This window comes from Salvelinus namaycush, chromosome 11 (genome assembly GCF_016432855.1).
Source record: "Salvelinus namaycush isolate Seneca chromosome 11, SaNama_1.0, whole genome shotgun sequence".
In the NCBI taxonomy this organism is placed as follows: domain Eukaryota; kingdom Metazoa; phylum Chordata; class Actinopteri; order Salmoniformes; family Salmonidae; genus Salvelinus; species Salvelinus namaycush.
The window spans coordinates 26,122,504-26,145,334 of NC_052317.1; the positions used below are offsets into that span (position 1 = coordinate 26,122,504).

At 43.6% G+C, this 22,831-nt stretch overlaps 1 protein-coding gene across 2 annotated transcripts in view; it reads left to right on the forward strand.

The window, feature by feature from the left end:
- The first annotated feature begins 3,577 nt into the window (after window positions 1–3,577).
- LOC120055950 (tensin-3-like) overlaps window positions 3,578–22,831 on the forward strand; it is an 82,974-nt gene continuing 63,720 nt past the window's right edge. For both annotated transcript variants that reach the window (XM_039004024.1, XM_039004025.1), the window contains exons 1-7: window positions 3,578–4,003; window positions 18,103–18,273; window positions 18,724–18,774; window positions 19,107–19,229; window positions 19,739–19,803; window positions 21,317–21,400; window positions 22,213–22,325. In XM_039004024.1, coding sequence (XP_038859952.1) covers window positions 18,124–18,273; window positions 18,724–18,774; window positions 19,107–19,229; window positions 19,739–19,803; window positions 21,317–21,400; window positions 22,213–22,325 — 586 coding nt within the window. In that variant the 5' untranslated portion in view covers window positions 3,578–4,003; window positions 18,103–18,123. The remainder of the gene's footprint in view (window positions 4,004–18,102; window positions 18,274–18,723; window positions 18,775–19,106; window positions 19,230–19,738; window positions 19,804–21,316; window positions 21,401–22,212; window positions 22,326–22,831) is intronic.

Here is a 22,831-nt window from a genome sequence, read left to right on the forward strand (position 1 = left end):
TGGCTGGTGATTTTAGTCTTTTTGACCAAAAACTAACCCCCACTCTACTTGATAATGGCATATATTTTACAACACAATGTGCTGAATTGTAAAACAAGTAATAAACCATTATGAATGAAATAATGTTGTACAGTGATCCCTCGCCACTTCGCGGTTCACTTATCGCGGATTCGCTATTTCGCGGATTTTCATAATGCATTTTTTTTTTTTTTTTGGTGCATTGTGCTCTGCATTCTGATTCGCTAAAAACTCACTCCCGCTTCTTGTATCAAAACATGCTACGAATTGTGCTATCATTTTGTCGTCTCGTGCAGTTATGTGTACGTACATAAAACAGCTTGGCAAATTTACATTAAGTTGGCCAAATTATCTTGTAATTTCGAACATCTCCTAAACCCATAATGTCGACGAAACGGCCTACACGTGAGTCACTGTATTTGTATACATGTAATAGTTGCTAATTGTAAAAAAAAAAAAAGTTTTCTATTTCGCGGATTTCACTTATCGCGGGTCATTTTCGGAACGTAACCCCCGCGATAAACGAGGGATTACTGTATTCCAAAGGATTGAAAAATAAAAGTTTATTATTCCCAACAGTCATTTGTAAGTGTCCTGTAGAGTTCTTCATAGTTCCATCATTAGTCTATAGAGATTTAGGAAGCATAATAATAGGGAGAATATGCCCTCATACTATGATGATAATGCAATGCTGCTTTTCAACTCTAACACCAGTGTTACACTAGTGTATACACCCTTATGTTATCCTAGGGTAATTGTGTTTCCATCGGTAGGACTGACAGTGAAGACTTGTGAAGAACAGAATCAACAACCTTTACATAATCAAAACAGTTGCTTTGTGAGGTGTTAACTGTCGAAGGTGTAAACCCATGTACACTGTTAGCCATTGTTATGTAAATGCAGCCTGAAAAGCCCCTGCAGGCCTTGCCTTGGCCCCAAGTCAGAGCAGGTCCACCGAGGCCAAGGCCCAATGAGTCCCAGGAGCCAACACAGGTAAATCCTCAGTGGAAATGCACCAATAGTGGGTTCACCCATAGATGGTGCTAACAGCTAATCAGTGACGGTTTGCCCAGGGAGTTGGCTTGCGCTCTCACAAACTCAATGGGGTTATTGAAGACCAAGTCCCATACCACTCCACTCATACACTGTTCTAAATATTTTTTGCCGTGGAAATTTACCACACAATCTTAACTGACAACTGCAAATAAGCCATATAATGAAAATGTATACAATCCTTTCATAAGATGATATACTAACAGGAAGCTGTTTTAGATGACAACAACCCAGAAATGCCAGTGTGTGTGTAGGCTGGTGATATGAGGACTGTTTTTTAGAACAATGGCAGGCTTTATTTTGGACAGAGTCAATCATTTGCTGGTCACTCCTTCAGTAACCAAGGTTCGCCACTCACAAAGTGCTGTTATGTAAGCCAGATTCCACTGTCCTCAGGTCAGCTACCAAAGAACTAAATCATCTCCAACATGCCACGGGTCATTGTAACATTGCACTACTACACAACAGGAGGTACAGTTAAGTGAATTTCAATAGTGTTCAAAATGTGTTCTTCTGAAACCCTGTGGCGACTGGAACCTACTCTATAGAGATGATCTGTCATTACAATGTATTCACTCCCAAGTTTCAGGTTGTGCACTTTCTTCCACGTCAACATGTCACACGTCCTGGGGGTTGGTATAGCTGTTGTTACCGATAGTTACTGTAGGCCTATGTACTTCAATTTTGTCTATTGTCTTATTTGCATTTAATGTGGTCCCAGTGATTGGTATTGCTGTAACCCACTTCCGTTCTTCATGTGTCGTCTTGACTTGCTTCATTCTAGATAATATGCCAAATATTAATAGAAAAATAAACAGTTCAGATGGATAAACATTACAATGACAATATGGGTGTATTTTAGACTGATCTATAGATGAAAATACATATAAAACAAACACAATAAACCAAACACAAACAAATTTTGCTGCAGAGGGATGACATTCAATAGTCAATTACATATTTTGATGGTGGTCCCATCTTTATTCATTCAGCTGTATATGGTGTATATACATTATAATGAGAGTGAAGGTCACCCTTGTAAGAGCAACACTATATATACAAAAATAGGTGGACAACCCTTCAAATTAGGGGATTCTGCTATTTCAGCCACACCTGTTTCTGACAGGTGTATAAAATCGAGCACACAGCCATGCAATCTCCATAGACTGACATTGACAGTAGAATGGCCTTACTGAAGAACTCAGAGACTTTCAACGTGGCACTGTCATAGGATGCCACCTTTCCAACAAGTCGGTTTGTCAAATTTCTGCCCTACTAGAGCTGCACCGGTCAACTGTAAGTGCTGTTATTGTGAAGTGGAAACGTTTAGGAGCAACAACGGCTCAGCCGTGAAGTGGTAGGCCACACAAGCTCACACAACGGGACCGCCTACTATCCTCGGTTGCAACACTCACTACTGAGTTTGAAACTGCCTCTGGAAGCAAAAGTTGCACAAGAACTGTTTGTTGGGAACTTCATGAAATGGATTTCCTTGGCCGAGCAGCAGAAGCAGTAAAAAACGGGAGTGATGAATCACGCTTCACCATCTGGCAGTCCGACAGACGAATCTGGGTTTGCCGGATGCTAGGAGAACACTACCTGTCCCAATGCATGGTGCCAACTGTAAAGTTTGGTGGAGGAGGAATAATGGTCTGGGACTGTTTTTCATGGTTCCCCTTAGTTCCAGGAAAGGGAAATCTTAACGCTACAGCATACAATGACATTCTAGACGATTCTGCGCTTCCAACTTTGTGGCAACAGTTTGGGGAAGGCCCTTTCCTGTTTCAGCATGACAGTGCCTCCATGCACGAAGCGAGGTCCATACAGAAATGGTTTGTTGAGATTGGTGTGGAAGAAATTGACTGGCCTGCAGTGAGCCCTGACCTCAACACTATTCGCCCAACATCAGTGCCCGACCGAACTAACGCTCTTGTGGCTGAATGGAAGCAAATCCCAGAAGAGTGGAGGCTGTTGTACCAGCAAAGGGGGGACCAACTCCATATTAATGCCCATGATTTTGGAATGAGATGTTTGAGAAGCAGGTGTCCACATACTTTTGGTCATGTTGTGTATTTCCTTGAGGGCTCCAGACACTTCAACAAATGGCTCAACTAATCAGAATAGATTTCAATGATTTTTGTTTAACCAGCTGATCAAATGTTCAGTATAATGTGCCCCCCTGTTCCATCACTCCCACCCATCCCCCTCTCAACTCTCTGTGTATGTGTGTGTGTGTGTGTGTGTGTGTGTGTGTGTGTGTGTGTGTGTGTGTGTGTGTGTGTGTGTGTGTGTGTGTGTGTGTGTGTGTGTGTCCATCCACTGGCCAGCTCTGGCAAAAACTGAAGCAGACATGGAGGCAGTATGAGAATGTGTGTGAGTGAGAGAGAGAGAGGTGGAGTGGGTGGAAAGGGAGGAGGGAGGAAGGGAGAGTGGAAGAGGGAGGGATCAGCAAGGGAGGCAGCCCCAGCCCAGCCACAGTGGGAGGACTATCCCATGCCAGGACTTGTGTCTGCGGCAGCACCTAGCAGCCTTCACTGACTGAAGGAAGTGTGTTGGGGGTTGAGTGGAGCAGAGCAGTGCAGCAGTTCAGGAACAGAGCAGGGCTTCCATTTTAACACGGCCAACAGAAGCCAACAGCCAGTAGTAGGAGTCAGCTGCAACAGCCTGGGAGGGAGAAGCAGTGGGGGAGGCAAAGCCGGACAAAGTGAGCTCACAGAAGTGCCTCTGATCACCCTGCAACCGCATTCCAGCACAGGAGAATGAGCCAGTCAGCCTCCTCTAAGCCTGTGTGACGGGACCTAAACTAAACCTCATCTTCTCTTCTCTTCTTTGCCTGGACATTATCACCCTCCTCCTTTTCAGCAGTGTCTGACTGACAAGGGATTTCAAAGGAAGAAGGAGAATAAAAGTTCCTATTTTCAGTTTTGAAACGGTAAGGTTTTAAGTAGTTTATAGTGTTTCACTTGCAGGGGAGATGGTTTTAGTGTTGTGCTAGTACTTCAAATCAGTTCTGGAGTAGTTTCATGCAGTCTGGTGATGTTATCAATGCTTCTCTCTCTATCCTGTGGTTCAAGCACATTTCATTCAGTGGAATTCATTCAAAATATAAAATGGGGGCATTGCTTAGTCTTTATTTACTTTGGCTCTGTGCCCTACTTGTGTGCGTGTGTGTGTGTTTGTGTCTGTCTGTGTGTGTGTGTATGTGTGTGTCAGCGGGGGGGCAGGCGGAATTCTGAAGAGAGAGAAGGGGGTCATTCAAACTCAACGTGCAGTGTGGGTGTGATTTCTTTGAATGATTTTTTTATTTTTGTATTTTTGTATTTCACCTTTATTTAACCAGGTAGGCTAGTTGAGAACAAGTTCTCATTTGCAACTGCGACCTGGCCAAGATAAAGCATAGCAGTGTGAACAGACAACAACACAGAGTTACACATGGAGTAAACAATAAACAAGTCAATAACATGGTAGAAAAAAAGAGAATCTATATACAATGTGTGCAAAAGGCATGAGGAGGTAGGCAATAAATCGAATAATTACAATTTAGCAGATTAACACTGGAGTGATAAATCATCAGATGATCATGTGCAAGTAGAGATACTGGTGTGCAAAAGAGCAGAAAAGTAAATAAATAAAAGCAGTATGGGGGGTGAGGTAGGTAAATTAGGTGGGCTATATACCGATGGACTATGTACAGCTGCAGCGATCGGTTAGCTGCTCGGATAGCAGATGTTTAAAGTTGTTGAGGGAGATAAAAGTCTCCAACTTCAGAGATTTTTGCAATTCGTTCCAGTCGCAGGCAGCAGAGAACTGGAAGGAAAGGCGTCCAAATGAGGTTTTGGCTTTAGGGATGATCAGTGAGATACACCTGCTGGAGCGCGTGCTACGGGTGGGTGTAGCCATCGTGACCAGTGAACTGAGATAAGGCGGCACTTTACCTAGCATAGCCTTGTAGATGACCTGGAGCCAGTGGGTCTGACGACGAACATGTAGCGAGGGCCAGCCGACTAGGGCATACAGGTCGCAGTGGTGGGTCGTATAAGGTGCTTTAGTAACAAAACGGATGGCACTGTGATAAACTGCATCCAGTTTGCTGAGTAGAGTATTGGAAGCTATTTTGTAGATGACATCGCCGAAGTCGAGGATCGGTAGGATAGTCAGTTTTACTAGGGTAAGTTTGGCGGCGTGAGTGAAGGAGGCTTTGTTGCGAAATAGAAAGCCGACTCTAGATTTGATTTTGGATTGGAGATGTTTGATATGAGTCTGGAAGGAGAGTTTGCAGTCTAGCCAGACACCTAGGTACTTATAGATGTCCACATATTCTAGGTCGGAACCGTCCAGGGTGGTGATGCTAGTCAGGCGTGCGGGTGCAGGCAGCGAACGGTTGAAAAGCATGCATTTGGTTTTACTAGCGTTTAAGAGCAGTTGGAGGCCACGGAAGGAGTGTTGTATGGCATTGAAGCTCGTTTGGAGGTTAGATAGCACAATGTCCAAGGAAGGGCCAGAAGTATACAGAATGGTGTCGTCTGCGTAGAGGTGGATCAGGGAATCGCCCGCAGCAAGAGCAACATCATTGATATATACAGAGAAAAGAGTCGGCCCGAGAATTGAACCCTGAGGTACCCCCATAGAGACTGCCAGAGGACCGGACAGCATGCCCTCCGATTTGACACACTGAGCTCTGTCTGCAAAGTAGTTGGTGAACCAGGCAAGGCAGTCATTAGAAAAACCGAGGCTACTGAGTCTGCCGATAAGAATATGGTGATTGACAGAGTCGAAAGCCTTGGCCAGGTCGATGAAGACGGCTGCACAGTACTGTCTTTTATCGATGGTGGTTATGATATCGTTTAGTACCTTGAGCGTGGCTGAGGTGCACCCGTGACCGGCTCGGAAACCGGATTGCACAGCGGAGAAGGTACGGTGGGATTCGAGATGGTCAGTGATCTGTTTGTTGACTTGGCTTTCGAAGACCTTAGATAGGCAGGGCAGGATGGATATAGGTTTGTAACAGTTTGGGTCCAGGGTGTCTCCCCCTTTGAAGAGGGGGATGACCGCGGCAGCTTTCCAATCCTTGGGGATCTCAGATGATACGAAGGAGAGGTTGAACAGGCTGGTAATAGGGGGTGCGACAATGGCGGCGGACAGTTTCAGAAATAGGGGGTCCAGATTGTCAAGCCCAGCTGATTTGTATGGGTCCAGGTTTTCCAGCTCTTTCAGAACATCTGCTATCTGGATTTGGGTAAAGGAGAAGCTGGGGAGGCTTGGGCGAGTAGCAGCGGGGGGGGGCGGGGCTGTTGGCCAAGGTTGGAGTCGCCAGGAGGAAGGCATGGCCAGCCGTTGAGAAATGCTTGTTGAAGTTTTCGATTATCACGGATTTATCGGTGGTGACCGTGTTACCTAGCCTCAGTGCAGTGGGCAGCTGGGAGGAGGTGCTCTTGTTCTCCATGGACTTTACAGTATCCCAGAACTTTTTGGAGTTAGAGCTACAGGATGCAAATTTCTGCTTGAAAAAGCTGGCCTTTGCATTCCTGACTGACTGCGTGTATTGGTTCCTGACTTCCCTGAACAGTTGCATATCGCGGGGGCTCTTCGATGCTATTGCAGTTCGCCACAGGATGTTTTTGTGCTGGTCGAGGGCAGTCAGGTCTGGAGTGAACCAAGGGCTATATCTGTTCTTAGTTCTGCATTTTTTGAACGGAGCATACTTGTCTAATATGGTGAGGAAGTAACTTTTAAAGAATGACCAGGCATCCTCAACTGACGGGATGAGGTCAATATCCTTCCAGGGTACCCGGGCCAGGTCGATTAGAAAGGCCTGCTCGCGGAAGTGTTTTAGGGAGCGTTTGACAGTGATGAGGGGTGGTCGTTTGACCGCGGACCCGTAGCGGATACAGGCAATGAGGCAGTGATCGCTGAGATCTTGATTGAAGACAGCAGAGGTGTATTTGGAGGGCAAGTTGGTCAGGATAATGTCTATTAGGGTGCCCATGTTTACGGATTTAGGGTTGTACCTGGTGGGTTCCTTGATGATTTGTGTGAGATTGAGGGCATCTAGCTTAGATTGTAGGACTGCCGGGGTGTTAAGCATATCCCAGTTTAGGTCACCTAACAGAACAAACTCTGAAGCTAGATGGGGAGCGATCAATTCACAGATGGTGTCCAGGGCACAGCTGGGAGCTGAGGGGGGTCGGTAGCAGGCGGCAACAGTGAGAGACTTATTTCTGGAGAGATTAATTTTTTAAATTAGAAGTTCGAACTGTTTGGGCATAGACCTGGAAAGTATGACAGAACTTTGCAGGCTATCTCTGCAGTAGATTGCAACTCCTCCCCCTTTGGCAGTTCTATCTTGACGGAAAGTGTTATAGTTGGGTATGGAAATCTCAGAATTTTTGGTGGCCTTCCTAAGCCAGGATTCAGACACGGCAAGGACATCAGGGTTGGCAGAGTGTGCTAAAGCGGTGAGTAAGACAAACTTAGGGAGGAGGCTTCTGATGTTGACATGCATGAGGCCAAGGCTTTTTCGATCACAGAAGTCAACAAATGAGGGTGCCTGGGGACATGCAGGGCCTGGGTTTACCTCCACATCACCCGAGGAACAGAGGAGTAGTAGGATGAGGGTGCGGCTAAATCAAAACTGGTCGCCTAGAGCGTTGGGGACAAGGAATAAAAGGAGCAGATTTATGGGCGTGGTAGAATAGATTCTGGGCATAATGTGCAGACAGGGGTATGGTGGGGCACGGGTACAGCGGAGGCAAGCCCAGGCACTGGGTGATGATAAGAGAGGTTGTATCTCTGGACATGCTGGTCTCAATGGGTGAGGTCACCGCATGTGTGGGAGGTGGGACAAAGGAGGTATCAGAGGTATGGAGAGTGGAACTACGGGGTCCATTGCAAACCAAAACAATGATAACTAGCCTGAACAACAGTATACAAGGCATATTGATATTTGAGAGAGACATACAGTAAGGCATAAAGTGATTGCAGGTCTTGATTGGGAGAGCTAGCTAAAACAACAGGTGAGATAACAGCAGCTAGTCAGCTAACACAGCAACAGCAGGTAAAAATGGCGACGACTAGGCAGAGAGGGTCGGATTAACTACACACAGAGCCTGAGTTAAAACACAGAGCCGACAAATAAAACACAAATAAACAGAATGGAGCACCGTGAATTAATGGACAGTCCGGCAGGCATCAGCTATGTAGCCAAGTGATCATAGTGTCCAGGGGGCAGCCGTAGATGGAGCAGGGAAGCCGCCACTACGCTAGCACGCAGCGTTTAAAGTTAGTAGCCCGGGGGGTGGTCTGCTCAGACGGAGGGGGTCTGCTCAGACGGAGGCCGGTTGAGGGCACAGCGGATGGGGTATTCGTCTGCAGACCAGACGTGGTCGTGTCGACAGAGAGTCCAAGGCGGATGGCGATGGCGAAAGAGGTATTGTAGAATTGTGTTTGCTAACTGGTGCTAGCTTCGTGGCAGTGGTGCTAGCTGCAAGCTAGCTGTGAGGATCAGAAGTAGTGGCTCAGGGATTACGGCAGGAATTCGGCGTTGTTGTGGAGAGACAGTCCGATGCTGGTAAATTGGAGAGTAATATCCAGGCTAATAACAGGGCTGGTGTCTGTGCAGAAGGTAAAAGCTGCTAGCAGCGGCTAAAAATGACTAAATAGCTTGTAGCTGATTAGCTGGTTAGCTACTGGGGGTTCTTGAATGTGTTCCAAAGTTAAAAAAATAATAGCGATTCCGTATCACATTGGGTGAGGTAGGTTACCGGAAGGTATAATCGAAATAAAAATCGAAAAGAGATAGAATTAAAAGAATATATATATACAAGAAATACAAACGTACACAAGAGGATGAAACAAAACACGTCTACACTGCTACGCCATCTTGGATTCAGGGTACAGTGAGTGCTACGCCATCTTGGATTCAAGATACAGTGAGTGTTGTTAATAAAAAAAACATGATCTCTTCATCAAGCTTTGGCTGCAGCTTTTCACACAGTGAGAGAATCGCGCCACTGTGAATGTCCTACTGGTTAAGCTTTCTTTTGTATTGGTTTGGTACTCCATGATATTTGGGGCTTTGCTGTGCTGGAGACCTTTCAGCGCTAGCATAGTCCTCAATGAGTCTGCAGCATTTTTTTTTTCATTATATCATTTACTAAATTGTTGAATGGCTGGTCTGCTGGGAGGAAGAAAAGATGGAAAGTGAAAGAGAGATATACGTATTCTTCAATCCACAGCTTCTGCATGGTATTCCAGGCCTCAGGGCTGCACTTTTTAGGCAGCCATTGTTGATGACATGTACAAGAGTCCCTCTTACCTCACATTGGCTACACCCTCCTCCTTACCTGTCTAGATATCTCCATTTCTCTCCTTCCTGTAGCTATCTATCTTTAAAACAAACAGAAGAAAAGCTCTACTGCACCATGAACACACACATAAGAACACACACATACAGATCATGTTTAACTATCAATAGGAACTGTGAGACAAGTGTAGAAAGAAACAATTCTCTTCTCTGTCTCTCTCTCTCTCCTTTGATAAAAGAGAGATTACAAAGAGCTAGCTGAGAGACGGATGGATAGGACCCTGATAATGTGGTTTGGAAGAAGGCTAGTGTGTGTGTACAGTAAGTAGAAAAAGGCATTCTGTTCTTCACAGGGCAGGGACTGACTGTAGGGCTGAGGGCTGCTGGGACAGTATAGTGTCACAGAAAGGAGCAGCTAGCCACACAGCACACATATGTAAGCCATTAGCCAGAGTGAAGAGAGGGAGAGCAATGAGAGAGAGAGAAAACGGGAGGGTAATCCATTTTGGAACGCATTCCTCTATGACCTTGGGAACGAAGGTGGTAATTAGGTGGTGCTTTAGGAGGCTGGTGGGTGCTGCTGCTGCACACAGATTCACCCAGAGGCAGGGAAGCAGCTCGCTTTAATTTCCCTTCAAAACATCCTGTGAAAATGAGACACAACTATATGTTTGAGTTCCAGAATTGCTAAATAAACAGCATTAAAAATATCCCCTTTTCTCCAGTTCCCCCTCCTGCTGCTTTTTTCCCTACAGATTCCACCGTTTTGTTTATTTCGGTCCTTCGGTGTTGAATGGGCCTCAAAGCCACAGCGTAAATGCATGGAGCGAGACAGGAAACAGGCAGAACAAACTATGGCCTCTTCTCCCCAAAGCCACTTCATCCATCCAGCCTGTTATGTTGTTGTGGGAGATGTTATCCTCCCTGACTGTTTAAAGTGTGCTGCTGCTGCTTCTATAAGAGCATGCATGGTGCTCTGTCTGACTGACTGATGGGAATTAGGGTGGGTTATTAGATGGTGTCCAGATTTGAATGCTAAATACCTTCAGGAGCCCACAGTCTATGCAAACTAGCAGTAGCACTGAGAAGTGATATGCCGCACCACAAGCAAAGAACATGCAGTGTTGAGGTGAAGAGTTGAACCTCAGCCATACAAAACTAAAGCGCAGGCTCAGCTATTCCAACCTTCCATATTGTGCTATACACTCCCTATAAAATAGAGTTGGACAAGAAAGACACAAAGACAACATTGGAAACAATATAAGAATTCCAATACTCCATTGAACTCATATGCTTGTTTGCAGAGGCCTTAACTCTGTGACCCAAAGCCAGCGGAGATCCTACTAGTACTAAAAGGTGAAATGACGGGTTGCAAATTACATATGACAAGGGCCAATTAAAAAACCTTCCACCTTAACAGTCTCCCCATAAGCAGCCGGACTTCCTGAAACGTTAAAAAACATGCTTGGTGTGGCTGAGGGTCGAAGACAAAACATCTTAGAAGATCATGAATGTGTCCCTGGCTGCCGGACCAAACACACTGACTCCCAGAGAGACAGTAGGCTACGTGTGGCTGGTTTTTACATTGGTCCACAGCACAGCCAAGTCCTCCCATGCTGGGCTGTACTGAGCCATATCCTCCCTTGCAGAAATATCACATTTTGTTTATCTAGCTTTCATCCTTCATTCCACTATTCAAAAATGGAAGTATGGCACATTCGACTTGTTAATACCATATAAACTTTAGGTCCTGGTGGAGAGGCTGACTACTTTATTGACCATAGATTTGGGTTTTGGCAATGTTTGGTTCAGAGAGAACTGGGAGTTTCTTTTCTGGAGTGTTAAGTTGGTGGAGATCCGTCTGCTCTACTTTTCACCACTGGAACATATTTTGGTTTAATGTGACCATGGTGAATTCTCAACTAACCCAATAATGGACTGCACTGCCACAAACTGTCAGTCATGAACCAAGGCCAGCCAATAGGAACACTTCTAAATTTGATGTTTTGAGTCAAGGAATGGAACTTACCACGAGCCAGCCAAGGGGTGATTGTTGGCCATCACATGTTGGCAATATATCCTAAGAAAGTAATAGTGTGGTGAACCAACATCCAATGAGGAATATTAGCTATGCCTGAGCAGTCAAATGATTGAGTAGACGGTGCCTATTTGTTGCCAACTACTAACCCATTGATCTTTAAATCATGGACTTTGTTCACTACATTCTTTCCCTGTTCAATACCTCCCGTATGTATTGACTGATCTACTGGTCCATTGAAATATGCCTAATTTAATAAGACATGGCTGTTATTGTAGTTATTGATCTGGTTTCTGGCCAGACACTGCTGGTGAAATAGTACCTGCTTGGTAAGTCAGGATATATGAATGATATTTACCAATAATACAATGATTAGGACTTCTAAAGATGGCCAGCTGTGGTAGTAAGCACTGTGGACTTTATGGCTGCAGAGTGAGTTTTATCCCCTCCGTGTGGTTTTAGACACTGTCTTTAAAGGATTATACTGCTTCCCTCACCTTAAGCTGTTTCATGTGCTGCTCCTTTTCCCTCTACACCAAGGACTCCCTCTCTCGGTTTTTCCATTCCTTTAACAGCCATAGTTTATGCTTGTTTCACTTCTCTTGAGTTTCATCCACATCTAATGCTTAATTTCAATATCCATCCATATATATGGTGTTTCTTAACAAATCACTCTCACAGTCACACATACACACAGTCTCCACTCCATCATGATCACCCCAATGTGCCTTTCATGGAAAATGTAACTGAGGATTCTGAAGACGTGTAGCAACCGGACTAATAACATACAAACAAAACTTGGATGTCTTAATTGGACTTTGTTGCTGTCGTCCAGCCCTATTATCCCTATTGTATGACTTTATTATTTGTGACAGGCCAGAATGCTGAGTTTTTGTCAACCATTGTCACCAACATGTGCTTAAAAATGAAAACAACCATGATGTCACTGTTCACATGATTGGGCCATGTTTCCATCCTCTGAGGCTGACCAACATTGATTACTAGTTGGTGGATTTTATCCTCAGCATGTCAACAGCGCTCAGTGTTTCCTCTGCGTAGGCTGTCACTGTGAATAAGAATTTGTTCTTAACTGACTTGCCTAATTAAATAAAGGTTAAATTTAACTCCCCTGCAATTTAAGATGGAATATTCCATGCAGTGTCAACTACAGCCAGGTGAGAGGTGTAGTTTCCAGGACTGATCAGGGCTGGGTATCAATAATCTGAGGTGGTACCTCTCTTCGCCTCAGACCTCTCCTTCATGATGACTGAAAGAAAGGAAACCATTGGAGACTATTGAGACGCAGTCCCAGGCCTCACAGTGCTGAGTGATATATATACATCTAAGCCTCGCTGACAGCGCCCACGCACCACAGCCCAGCCAGCATTTACCCATACCTCCAGGAGCTGTGTCAGCCAGGGGTTTCAGAGTAGACACACCTAAATCCCCTAGAATCCTTACCTACACTAGTATACCTGTTTCAGCTTGTTCTCTATGAAGCCTGCTGCTGGCAACCTACTTTTCAAACACCACTCTGCTTAGCTTAGGCCTACGCCTTCTCATCCGCCATTACTCTACTGTCTACTCCCAGTCATTGTGCCATGGGTGGGCTGTGCTTTCCGATCCTTAGCTCGGCTGCCTGGGATGGTTGTTGTGTTGTGCCCTTGTGGCCGAGCGCCATGCACTGAACCAGGAACAAAAGCACTCCTTGTAAATTAAAGAGCAATGATCTGTAGTGCATGCTGGGGCAAGTCGCTGCTGTTTTCCTGACGTGACTGATGAGAGACAGAAAGGGACTATGGGAGAGAGAGGTTTAGTTGAAAGGAACTACCGCAGTGTAGAGTATGTCTGGATGATTTATATTGATATGTGATTGAGTATAAAATTATGGAGTTTTAGGATTACATGAACTAGATGAGTAGGTTTCCCTAACTTCTTTAAAATATCTGTGCTCACATCGGAATGTAGATTTGTCATCAAGTATACTCTGAAATATGTTTTGATGTATCTAATAGACTGCGTTTTGGAAATGAAAACATCTCAATTGAAAAAAAGTAGGATAGTCTTTATAAAATAATTAATGTAGGCCTACCCTCCATAGAGCTTCATGGGATGAGGAAGACTTTGCCCACATTGATTCTATCAAATACCTTATCAAGGGCTGACTATCAAACACAGACTTTAAACTCAAACAGACTTTCAACTCAAACAGACTTTAACCTCAGCGTTTTGAATAACTTTATTAAGTACAGTGAAATGTCTTTCTTGTGAGCTCTTTACCCCAAATAAAGTCATCAACATCAATGTAGCACTAAAAGTAACAGAAACACACATACAGGGTCAGTTCCAATAGCATATTTACAATGTGCAGGGATACTGGAGTGATAGAGATAGATACAGTACTGTATTTATAAGGGGTAAGTTGACTAGGCATCAAAATACATGACAAACAGAGTGTATGTGATGTTTGTGTGTGAGTGTGTGTGCGTGTGTGTAGAGTCAGTATAAATGTTATTTGTGTGAGCAAATTAAGTGTGCGTTTGCGTGTATTTGCGTGTGTGTGTTTGCATGTATGTGTGTCTGTGTTTGTGTGTTGGAGTGTCAGTGTGCGTGAGTGTGTAGAGTCCTTTGAGTGTGCATAGAGACAGTGCAAAAAAATAAAAAAAATACAAGGGTCAACTCAGGTAGTCCGTGTAGCAATTTTGTTCTCTATTTGGCAATCTTACGGCTTGGGGATTGAAGGTTAAGTACTGGTGGTTACCCATCTCCTCTCTCTGGTACTATGCTCCGCCACTGAAAACACAACCCTCAAGTGTTGGCCGGTCAACCTTTTCATACATTTCTGATAGACAGTTTTTCCTGCAGCTCCCGGAGGAAATGGACATACCCTGCTATTACACTAACTGCAGACCCTTGTGACACCCCCTACACACACACACACGCACACACGCATGCACACATGCACGCACGCACACACACACACACACACAGCCCCTTTTCATTCTTCTCCGAGGGGTTTAAGCCCCTGGGTGCAGTAGTCCACGGCCCCCTGGTTTTACGGTCCTGGCCCCTTTCTCCAGAGTCCTTCAAAGTGTTTGACTTTAGCCTGCAGTCACTTCAGACTTGATTACAGTTTTTAACAATCACTTTGGCACTAATTTCAGAACCTTGTGGTCCTTTTCCAAAACTCTAGACACAAAACTCAAAACGGTCATCACTTGTAACACAGGCTGTCCAATGTTCAAAACATTGCATTGTGCATTCTTATCGTTGTGGTCCCGTGTGGCTCAGTTGGTAGAGCATGGCGCTTGCAACGCCAGGGTTGTGGGTTCAATTCCCACGGGGGGACCAGGGTTCAATTCCCACGGGGGGACCAGGATGAATATGTATGAACTTTCCAATTTGTAAGTCGCTCTGGATAAGAGCGTCTGCTAAATGACTTAAATGTAAATGTTAAAGAAACCTTGTACTTGCAGAATCATCGGTTCAAATAACTCATTTATTATGAAATACCATAGGACCATTCATTTAGATCACCCACACACAAGATACCGATAGTTTCACTGTGTAGTTGTTCGTACAATCATTAAATATTATAGTACAAAATATGTGATACATGTTTCATTATGCTACTACATGTAAATGCATCACTGTAAAAGGACTAGTAGAGAGAATACTACAGACACAGTGGAATCATTGAACAAAATATGACATTTATTGATGAAATACAATAAAATCACAACATAGGTTTCTTTGAATCAAAGCAAAAATAATTTGCTACAAAAAAAGAAAAAACAGTTAAAGGTCAACTGCAGTGTTCCTCACCTGGCTTACTGTAAAAAGCAAAACAAAAGATTGATTACTGTACTTCTATATTTCCCTCAACCCTGTCTTGTGGATTTGGCCACAGGTTCTCATCCACATCACAATGGAGGTTTTCATTAGCCAAACATCTTGGGAAGAATCTTCAGGCATGGCGAATCCAGGCCTGATACTGGTCTGCCATGATGTCATTGCATGCGTCATCCATGGCCTGGAGAAGGGTGGCTTGTTCGTGAGGGCGCCTATCATATACCTTCAACCTCCATGTGGAGAAAAATTCCTCAATCGGGTTAAGGAAAGGAGAGTATGGGGGTAAGCACAGGGTGGTAAATTGTGGATGGGCCTGAAACCATGCTTGCACCATTTGAGCATGGTGGAACCTGACATTATCCCACACAATGACATAGGTCATACCATCAGCTCTACAGACCTGATTTAGCTCATCAAGGAAGGTTACATTCGAACAGCGAATCATGTGGCTGCCTGCAACTCAATATATAGAGTATATAGAGTAGAGAGCTTTAGATGTTGTTCGACCAAACATTAGAACGGGCAAGATGCGTAATCTAAGCAACTTTGACCCTGGTATGATTGTTGATGCCACACATGGTGATTCCAGCATCTCAGAAACAGCTGCCTTCCTGGGATTTTTACGCACTACAGTCTCTAGAGTTTACAGAGAATGGTGCGATAAACAAAACACATTCAGTGAGCGGCAGTTCTGTGGGCAAAACCACCTTGTTAATGAGAGAGGTCAGAAGAGAATGTCCAGACTCATTCAAGCTAACAGAAAGGCCACAAACGCTCAAATAACAGCTGTTTAAAACAGTGGTGTGCAGAAGGGCATCTCTTAATGTACAACACCGTGAATAATTCAGGCTGTTGTGGAGGCAAAAGGGGGTCCTACCCAGTACTAGATAGATGTACCTAATAAAGTGGCCGGTGAGTGTACAGTAATGTCAAATCTGAAAACATGGTCTGGAAAAGTGGTACATGGGACCATAGAAACAGTGTCTGATAAAGAATGATGATGAAATATTACATCCATAGATAATGTAGTCCAATTGGTTCATGTTCCACGGTAATTGGTGTCAATGGATCTCGTTATCCTGAAACTTTCATGATCTAAACATGGAATATTGTTTGTCAGTTTCCGTAAAACTATGCATTAAGAGTAACGCAACAGTTACTTATTATTTTGAGCAGTTGTATCAATTGATAGTTAGATCATTGTAATGAAATGAATAGACAGTCATCTCAGATGTAATGTGTGAATTGCATTTTGAAATGGTAATACTTTGATGTTATGTTGTGTCATTTTGAACATGTGATTTTAGTTCAATGAACAAATTATCTTAGCTTTATGTGTATTGTATCCAAGCAATTGGAAAAAATGTTAGAGTTTTGAAAAATTTACATTTTGATCATTGGTTGTGAGTTTTGTGTCTAGAGTTTTGAAAAATGACACCAAGGTTCCGAAATTAGTGCCATAGTGATTGTAAAAAACTGTAACAGGCACATTCAGGCCTTTTCACTGTTAATCACAACAAACAATCAGGTGACCGGACTGAAACCCGACATTTCGATTCACTCCCTTTATCGTTGGGAGTGTGTGGTGTTGGGGTGGGAGCAGAAATAAATTCCAAGCTGACTATTTGTGGTCATCCTGTTGGTCTAGATTAGATAGACAGGCATGCAATAGACTGACACGTAGATATTGAGAGTTTTGTTGTTTCGTAATTCTATCTCTACACAGCCATGCCAAAGCTATCCCTCTGTGGTAACTAACGTGAAATAAATACTGATCTGAGTGTGTTGTGAACTTATGAAACTTCTTTCGGTTTGATTCCTTACTTTGATTCTCGTTGTTATAAAACTGATAGAATGACCTAGAAATAGAACATGATTCTGATGTGAAAATGATTCCTAGAAGAATTCACGCTGGGATTTGTATTGTGGTATTTTGGATGGATGATCTTCGCAGGGGCGCCAGTTAACTGCCTGCCTGTTGTTTAAAGAATCACTTCCCTATTCCCCAGCTGACAGGAAAGACAGAGCACTAGGCCAAAACACAGATCACAGATGGATAGATAAGAGATGTGTGGATGAGTGGGGGAAGCCTCTCTCTCCCGTTCTCTTTCTCTCTGCCCAGCAGCTACACCGGAAGTTCATGACCATGAGGTCAGAGGAACATGCCATATTTCAGGGCTACACAGCACATGACTGGTTTCAACTGGAAGACAACGGAGTTTTCATGTTTTCTTTTGTTTCATTGTTGTCGTCTGTCTTGTTTTTACTGGGCGAACTTGAGAATGATCAGTTGGTGACTATTTCCTTGTTTTCATATTCAAAAACAGTTACTTTTTACATGGATTAAATGGAAATTAGGAATACAACTAAAGTGAACATAGAAGTGGAAATAGTGTTTCATCATCATCTGCAGTAACCTATCATGAGGCATAATGGCAGTCAGTGTGGCACCTGTGCAGACAGACAGTTAAATGTAAACAGACGTCCTTCTTTGTCATACAATCTACAGTAGGCCTGTGTTCCTATTGTAGAGGTATCAGTGGGGTGGCAGAGCACAATGGCTGACACCAAGGACTTTGCTCATCAAACATTGACTAGAGTGAAAACATGCATCCTGTCAATGGGCAGAGGAAAGTGTGTTGCAGGCCCTGAGGCATCTCTCTCTCTCTCTCTCTCTCTCTCTCTCTCTCTCTCTCTCTCTCTCTCTCTCTCTCTCTCTCTCTCTCTCTCTCTCTCTCTCTCTCTCTCTCTCTCTCTCTCTCTCTCTCTCTCTCTATATATATATATATATATCTCTCTATATCTCTCTCTCTATCTCTCCTTCCCTCCCTCCCAACAGGAAGAAGACCCAGATGTGAGAATGGATGAGGGATACGAACTTGACCTGACCTACGTGACTGAGCGCATCATCGCCGTGTCCTTCCCTCGGACATGCTCAGAAGAGATCTACCTCCACAATCTGAAGGATGTCACACGGATGCTCAAGTCCAAGCACGCTGATAACTACCTGGTCAGTTAACACTACTCTTGTGCATGTGTCTCACACCATTCTTCATCTCACTTGTAGTGCATAGACTATTGAGATACCTAGTCCTTTCTGTCTTATCTGACATCTTGTGGCAGACATCATATTTCTATTAGAGTGAGATCATTAAAGTTTATCTAAAGTTTGCTTTGTTTATTTGGTTTAAAGTGTGACTGTTATTCACCCTATGTCATTGTCTCATTGACACATTTTGTGGTTTCTAGAGAAGTGATGTTGACAGGACAAGAGCCTACTTTAACCTCAGCTCAACCATTTAGTGTGGAGTGCTGTGAAGCCTTCTTTAGTTCATATGGGAAAGAGGAAGTGAAAACGGTTGAAACAGTTACTTTTTTAATAAGATAGTTATAAAAGGCATATAATAAAATTGCAACATAAATGTATGTATTCATGTGTACATATATTTTTTCTTTTTAGATTATCAACCTGTCGGAGAAGAGACATGATCTCTCTAAAATGAACCCTAAGGTAAAGCAACCATACTGTCTTTTTACAAATGTGCAACATAAACAAAACATAGGGCAAGACACGAGGTGCTGAAGAGATACAGGTATCAACAAGCTGCAGAATGACTCGGCTGTATTTGCTATAGCTAAATCAATGAATATAAGTGGCCACATGGATCTCAACCGTATATGTTTGAACAACTGTCTCACTAGATAACCCTTTGATTTAGAAAGGCTGTCTCTAGGATTTCTGGAGACTCTGTGCGTGCTAAATAGATTGTTTAGGTTGTATAGAGGTTTTATTGATTAGAACTATCTATAACAGAGTGTGTGTGACTTACCTTGTGTTTGCAGACTCTGGACACGGGCTGGCCTGACCTGCATGCCCCTCCTCTGGATAAGATCTGTACCATCTGTAAGGCCATGGAAGGCTGGCTCAACGCTGACCCTCTACATGTGGTGGTCATACACTGCAGGGTGAGCATAAACATCATCACTCTGTCATCACCCTCTCATCATCTCTCAGTTATTTTCTTCTGGACAAAGATCACTTGTCTCACCGTATCATATAAAGTCACTGTCCAGTAAAAAATCGAACTTATTTAAATTCTGTTAACTCATACCCAAATAATGTTGTTGACTTGTCTCATACTATTTGTGGTCAAAGCATACATTTGAGCAAAAAAACACTTCAAAAACACAACCTCAAACTTATCTCAAACTGACCATTTCCAAATGTTTTGCTATTTCCTCATGCTGCTGAGGAAATAGCAAGCATGTACAATCAGCTGTGAACTCGCATGAATATTTTTAATGACCGGTATACGCCCACACCATTCTATAGTTGGGGTATGCCCACACCATTCCAACACAGTGTTTATTTATAATCTAACAACACTACCTGTTACTGTTGCAAATGATTATGCCTAAGCATTGGCACACAAATATGAATGAATTTGACATCTTGTCTCTGTCTTGTATTTCAGGGTGGGAAAAGCAGAATTGGAGTGGTCATCTCATCGTTCGTGCATTTCACTGACATATCTGCCAGGTAACTGCTGCAAAAAATGCCATCTCATGTAGCTTTTTATCAATATTTTCATTTATTGAGGTTTAGCATTGTGAAATATGACTTCACTCTAACCAAAATATCTGACCTCAGGAGTGAGTAGCACTGATTGAATGTTTGGGTCCAAACTCCTTGTCAACTCCAACCAAATGTCTCAGATAAATATAGGCCTAGAAACAAAGTTAATCTATTTCACTGTCTGACCACTACTGGCCCACTCAGCCCTTTCACTGAATTCCACAGTAATTCAGAATGTGAGTCAAACAATCAATACTTATGGTTGTGGGATCAAAGGCAAGCCACAAGTCATGAGTCACGCTTACAGAATTACACACTCTGAATCAACATAGACAATACTAGACAGTCATGACAGTCAGCTTATGACAGAAACTGCCGTTTATCACAAAGGTCAATGTAATTTTCCCTGAATGGAGCTGGAAATTAATTTAGCAATTAAATATGAGTTTCAGTAAGGCACTTGAGTAGAAAATAATTTCCCCTCGAGCACATGCAGTTCTTCTAAGTGGATAAAGTTACACAAACAAAGATGAAAGTCATTTACACTCTGAAAGGATATTCAGAGCAGCTGCAACTCAGCTAATCCCTAAAGTCAAGAACTGACTGCAAACATTTAGCGAGAAAGTGGTTTATAAGGTGAAGGGAAGTGCTGTGTGTGTTTGTGTGTGTCTTGTCTTATGCGCTTATGGAGATCCTTTCTGCAAACAGCCCCCGTGTGATATGGGTACACATTGGCCCAGGCCTTGCTGGGGCAGGCCAATCAACGTGGGAGAGAGAGACTGATAAAGAGGGAAGGGGAGGGAGAGAGTAGAACAGAAAAAGAGTGAGGACGGTGAGGGAAGGAAAGAAAGTGAGGGGGAAGAAGAAGAGAGGCAGAGAGAGGCAGGGGGATTTAGAGGGAGATATATGGTGGGGGAGGGAGAGAGATGGAGAGACAGATGAGGAAGAGAGAAAAAGACGGAGAGAGAGACCTCTAGTGAAAAGCCTCCAGCGCCTGTTGGTTTTAGGCCTGTTGGTACAGCAGTAACTGGGTACACACTCTGACCTCTTTCTCCTCTCCTCCTCTCCTTTTTGTTTACTCTGGATTGACTTTCTCTCTTCATCGCTGTCAGTGTGTGCATGCTCACATGTGTGTGTGTGCGCATGTGTGTATGCGTGTGCATGAGTGCATGTCAGAGAGAAACAGGATATGTATTGAATAAGTGCCAATGTTTGTTTACAGTGTGAGTACCTCCACTCTGTCAGCCAGGAGGGTCTCTGGTATAGGCTGAGGACTTACGCTCAGTTCAGTTTAGTTCACTGTTCCCTTATTTAAAACTAAAGGTCTTAACTAAAGCTTACTTACCATCATTGTCAGGAGTGTTTACCCTGTCAGTGCTTAAGCCTAAACAGTAGAGTAAGTCAGTGTTTAAGCCTAAACAGGAGGAGGGTAAGTCAGTGTTTAAGCCTAAACCATGTCTGTGTCTGTCTCACATAGTGCTGATCAGGCCCTGGACCGCTTTGCAATGAGGAAGTACTATGACGACAAGGTCTCAGCATTGATGACACCTTCTCAGAAAAGGTATGGCCTCTTCTCAGGCACAATATTCATCTACTCTCTAGTACTGAGGAAATGCTCATTGTGTGATATGGATGGTGAGGTAAAGGTGTTTTCCCACACCCTCCTTCATCTGCCTCCATTCCTCCCCACCCCTTTACACACACACACACACGCACGTGCACACACGCACGCATGAGAACATGCACGCACGCACGCATGCCCACGCGCGCGCACGCACACACACACACACACACACACACACACACACACACACACACACACACACACACACACACACACACACACACACACACACACACACACACACACACACACACACACACACACACACACAGGTCTATACACACCCCTTTCTGCCCATGTTAGGGCAAGTTCAGGTCCCAGTCCCACCAAGACCAATAGAAAACCTATTGCGTGTCTTGGTCTTGTTTGTCCATTCCCATAGAAAAGGGCCTGTGATAGTCGCTCCATTGTGTGTAATTGAAACAGAATGGGATCCTGTGGTGACCTGGTGCAATCTAATCCTGCTGCATCACACTGAATCCCTGTGACACAGTCACGCTGTGGGCGCCTCATAAAGAATATCCCCATCACAAACACACAGGCTCAATGCATCTCAGAGCGGTCCTTTTCCCATGTGTGCTTCAGTAACTGGGTTGCAATTGTCATGGATGGACTTATCCATTGATGTCAGTGTTGTAAGTGATCTGTTGTTGTCCACTGTAACCTACATGCAAAGGGGTTTAGTTAGTGAGGATCATCTAGCTAGCTATTGTGTGGATTACTATATCTCTTCTATTCTTTCATGCCAGGTATGTTTGGATCCTGAACAGCCTCCTGAGTGGGTCGATGAAAATGAATGCTTCTCCACTGTTCCTGCATTGCATCATTCTTCATGGGATACCCAACTTCAACCCTGCAGGAGGTAACTGAAAACACTCTTTTGTTCACCTATTGGCCGACTAGGAGATACAAATCTAAATATCCCACTCAGTCAATTTGATCACTATGTTGCAGAAAACGTTCCTACAATGCAGGATATTCGAAACTTGTAGTGTATCTGAGTTTTAAAAAGGCTTCTGAAGTTTGTTGTTTTTACTTTGACATTATAGACATGGTTTTCCCTTACAAAAAAATGTATTAACCCCTACAAAAATGTCCATTCATTATAATCCACATAATAATAAAAATTTCCTGTTGCTGCAGGATTATTTTCCTGCTGTGGCAAACTGGCTCAAGTTAAGATCCTACATCTGCAGAAGCTAAAAGTCTGACAAATAACTACCAATAAAATCCCTATGAGGCTATCTAGAAAGAAGTGGGCTTCTCTGAGATCTTGCATGTTATATGAACCTCTCCTTTCACACGGACTGAAGCACACATGTATACACGCACATGCACATATGTAAATACGCACCACAGAATAACTTT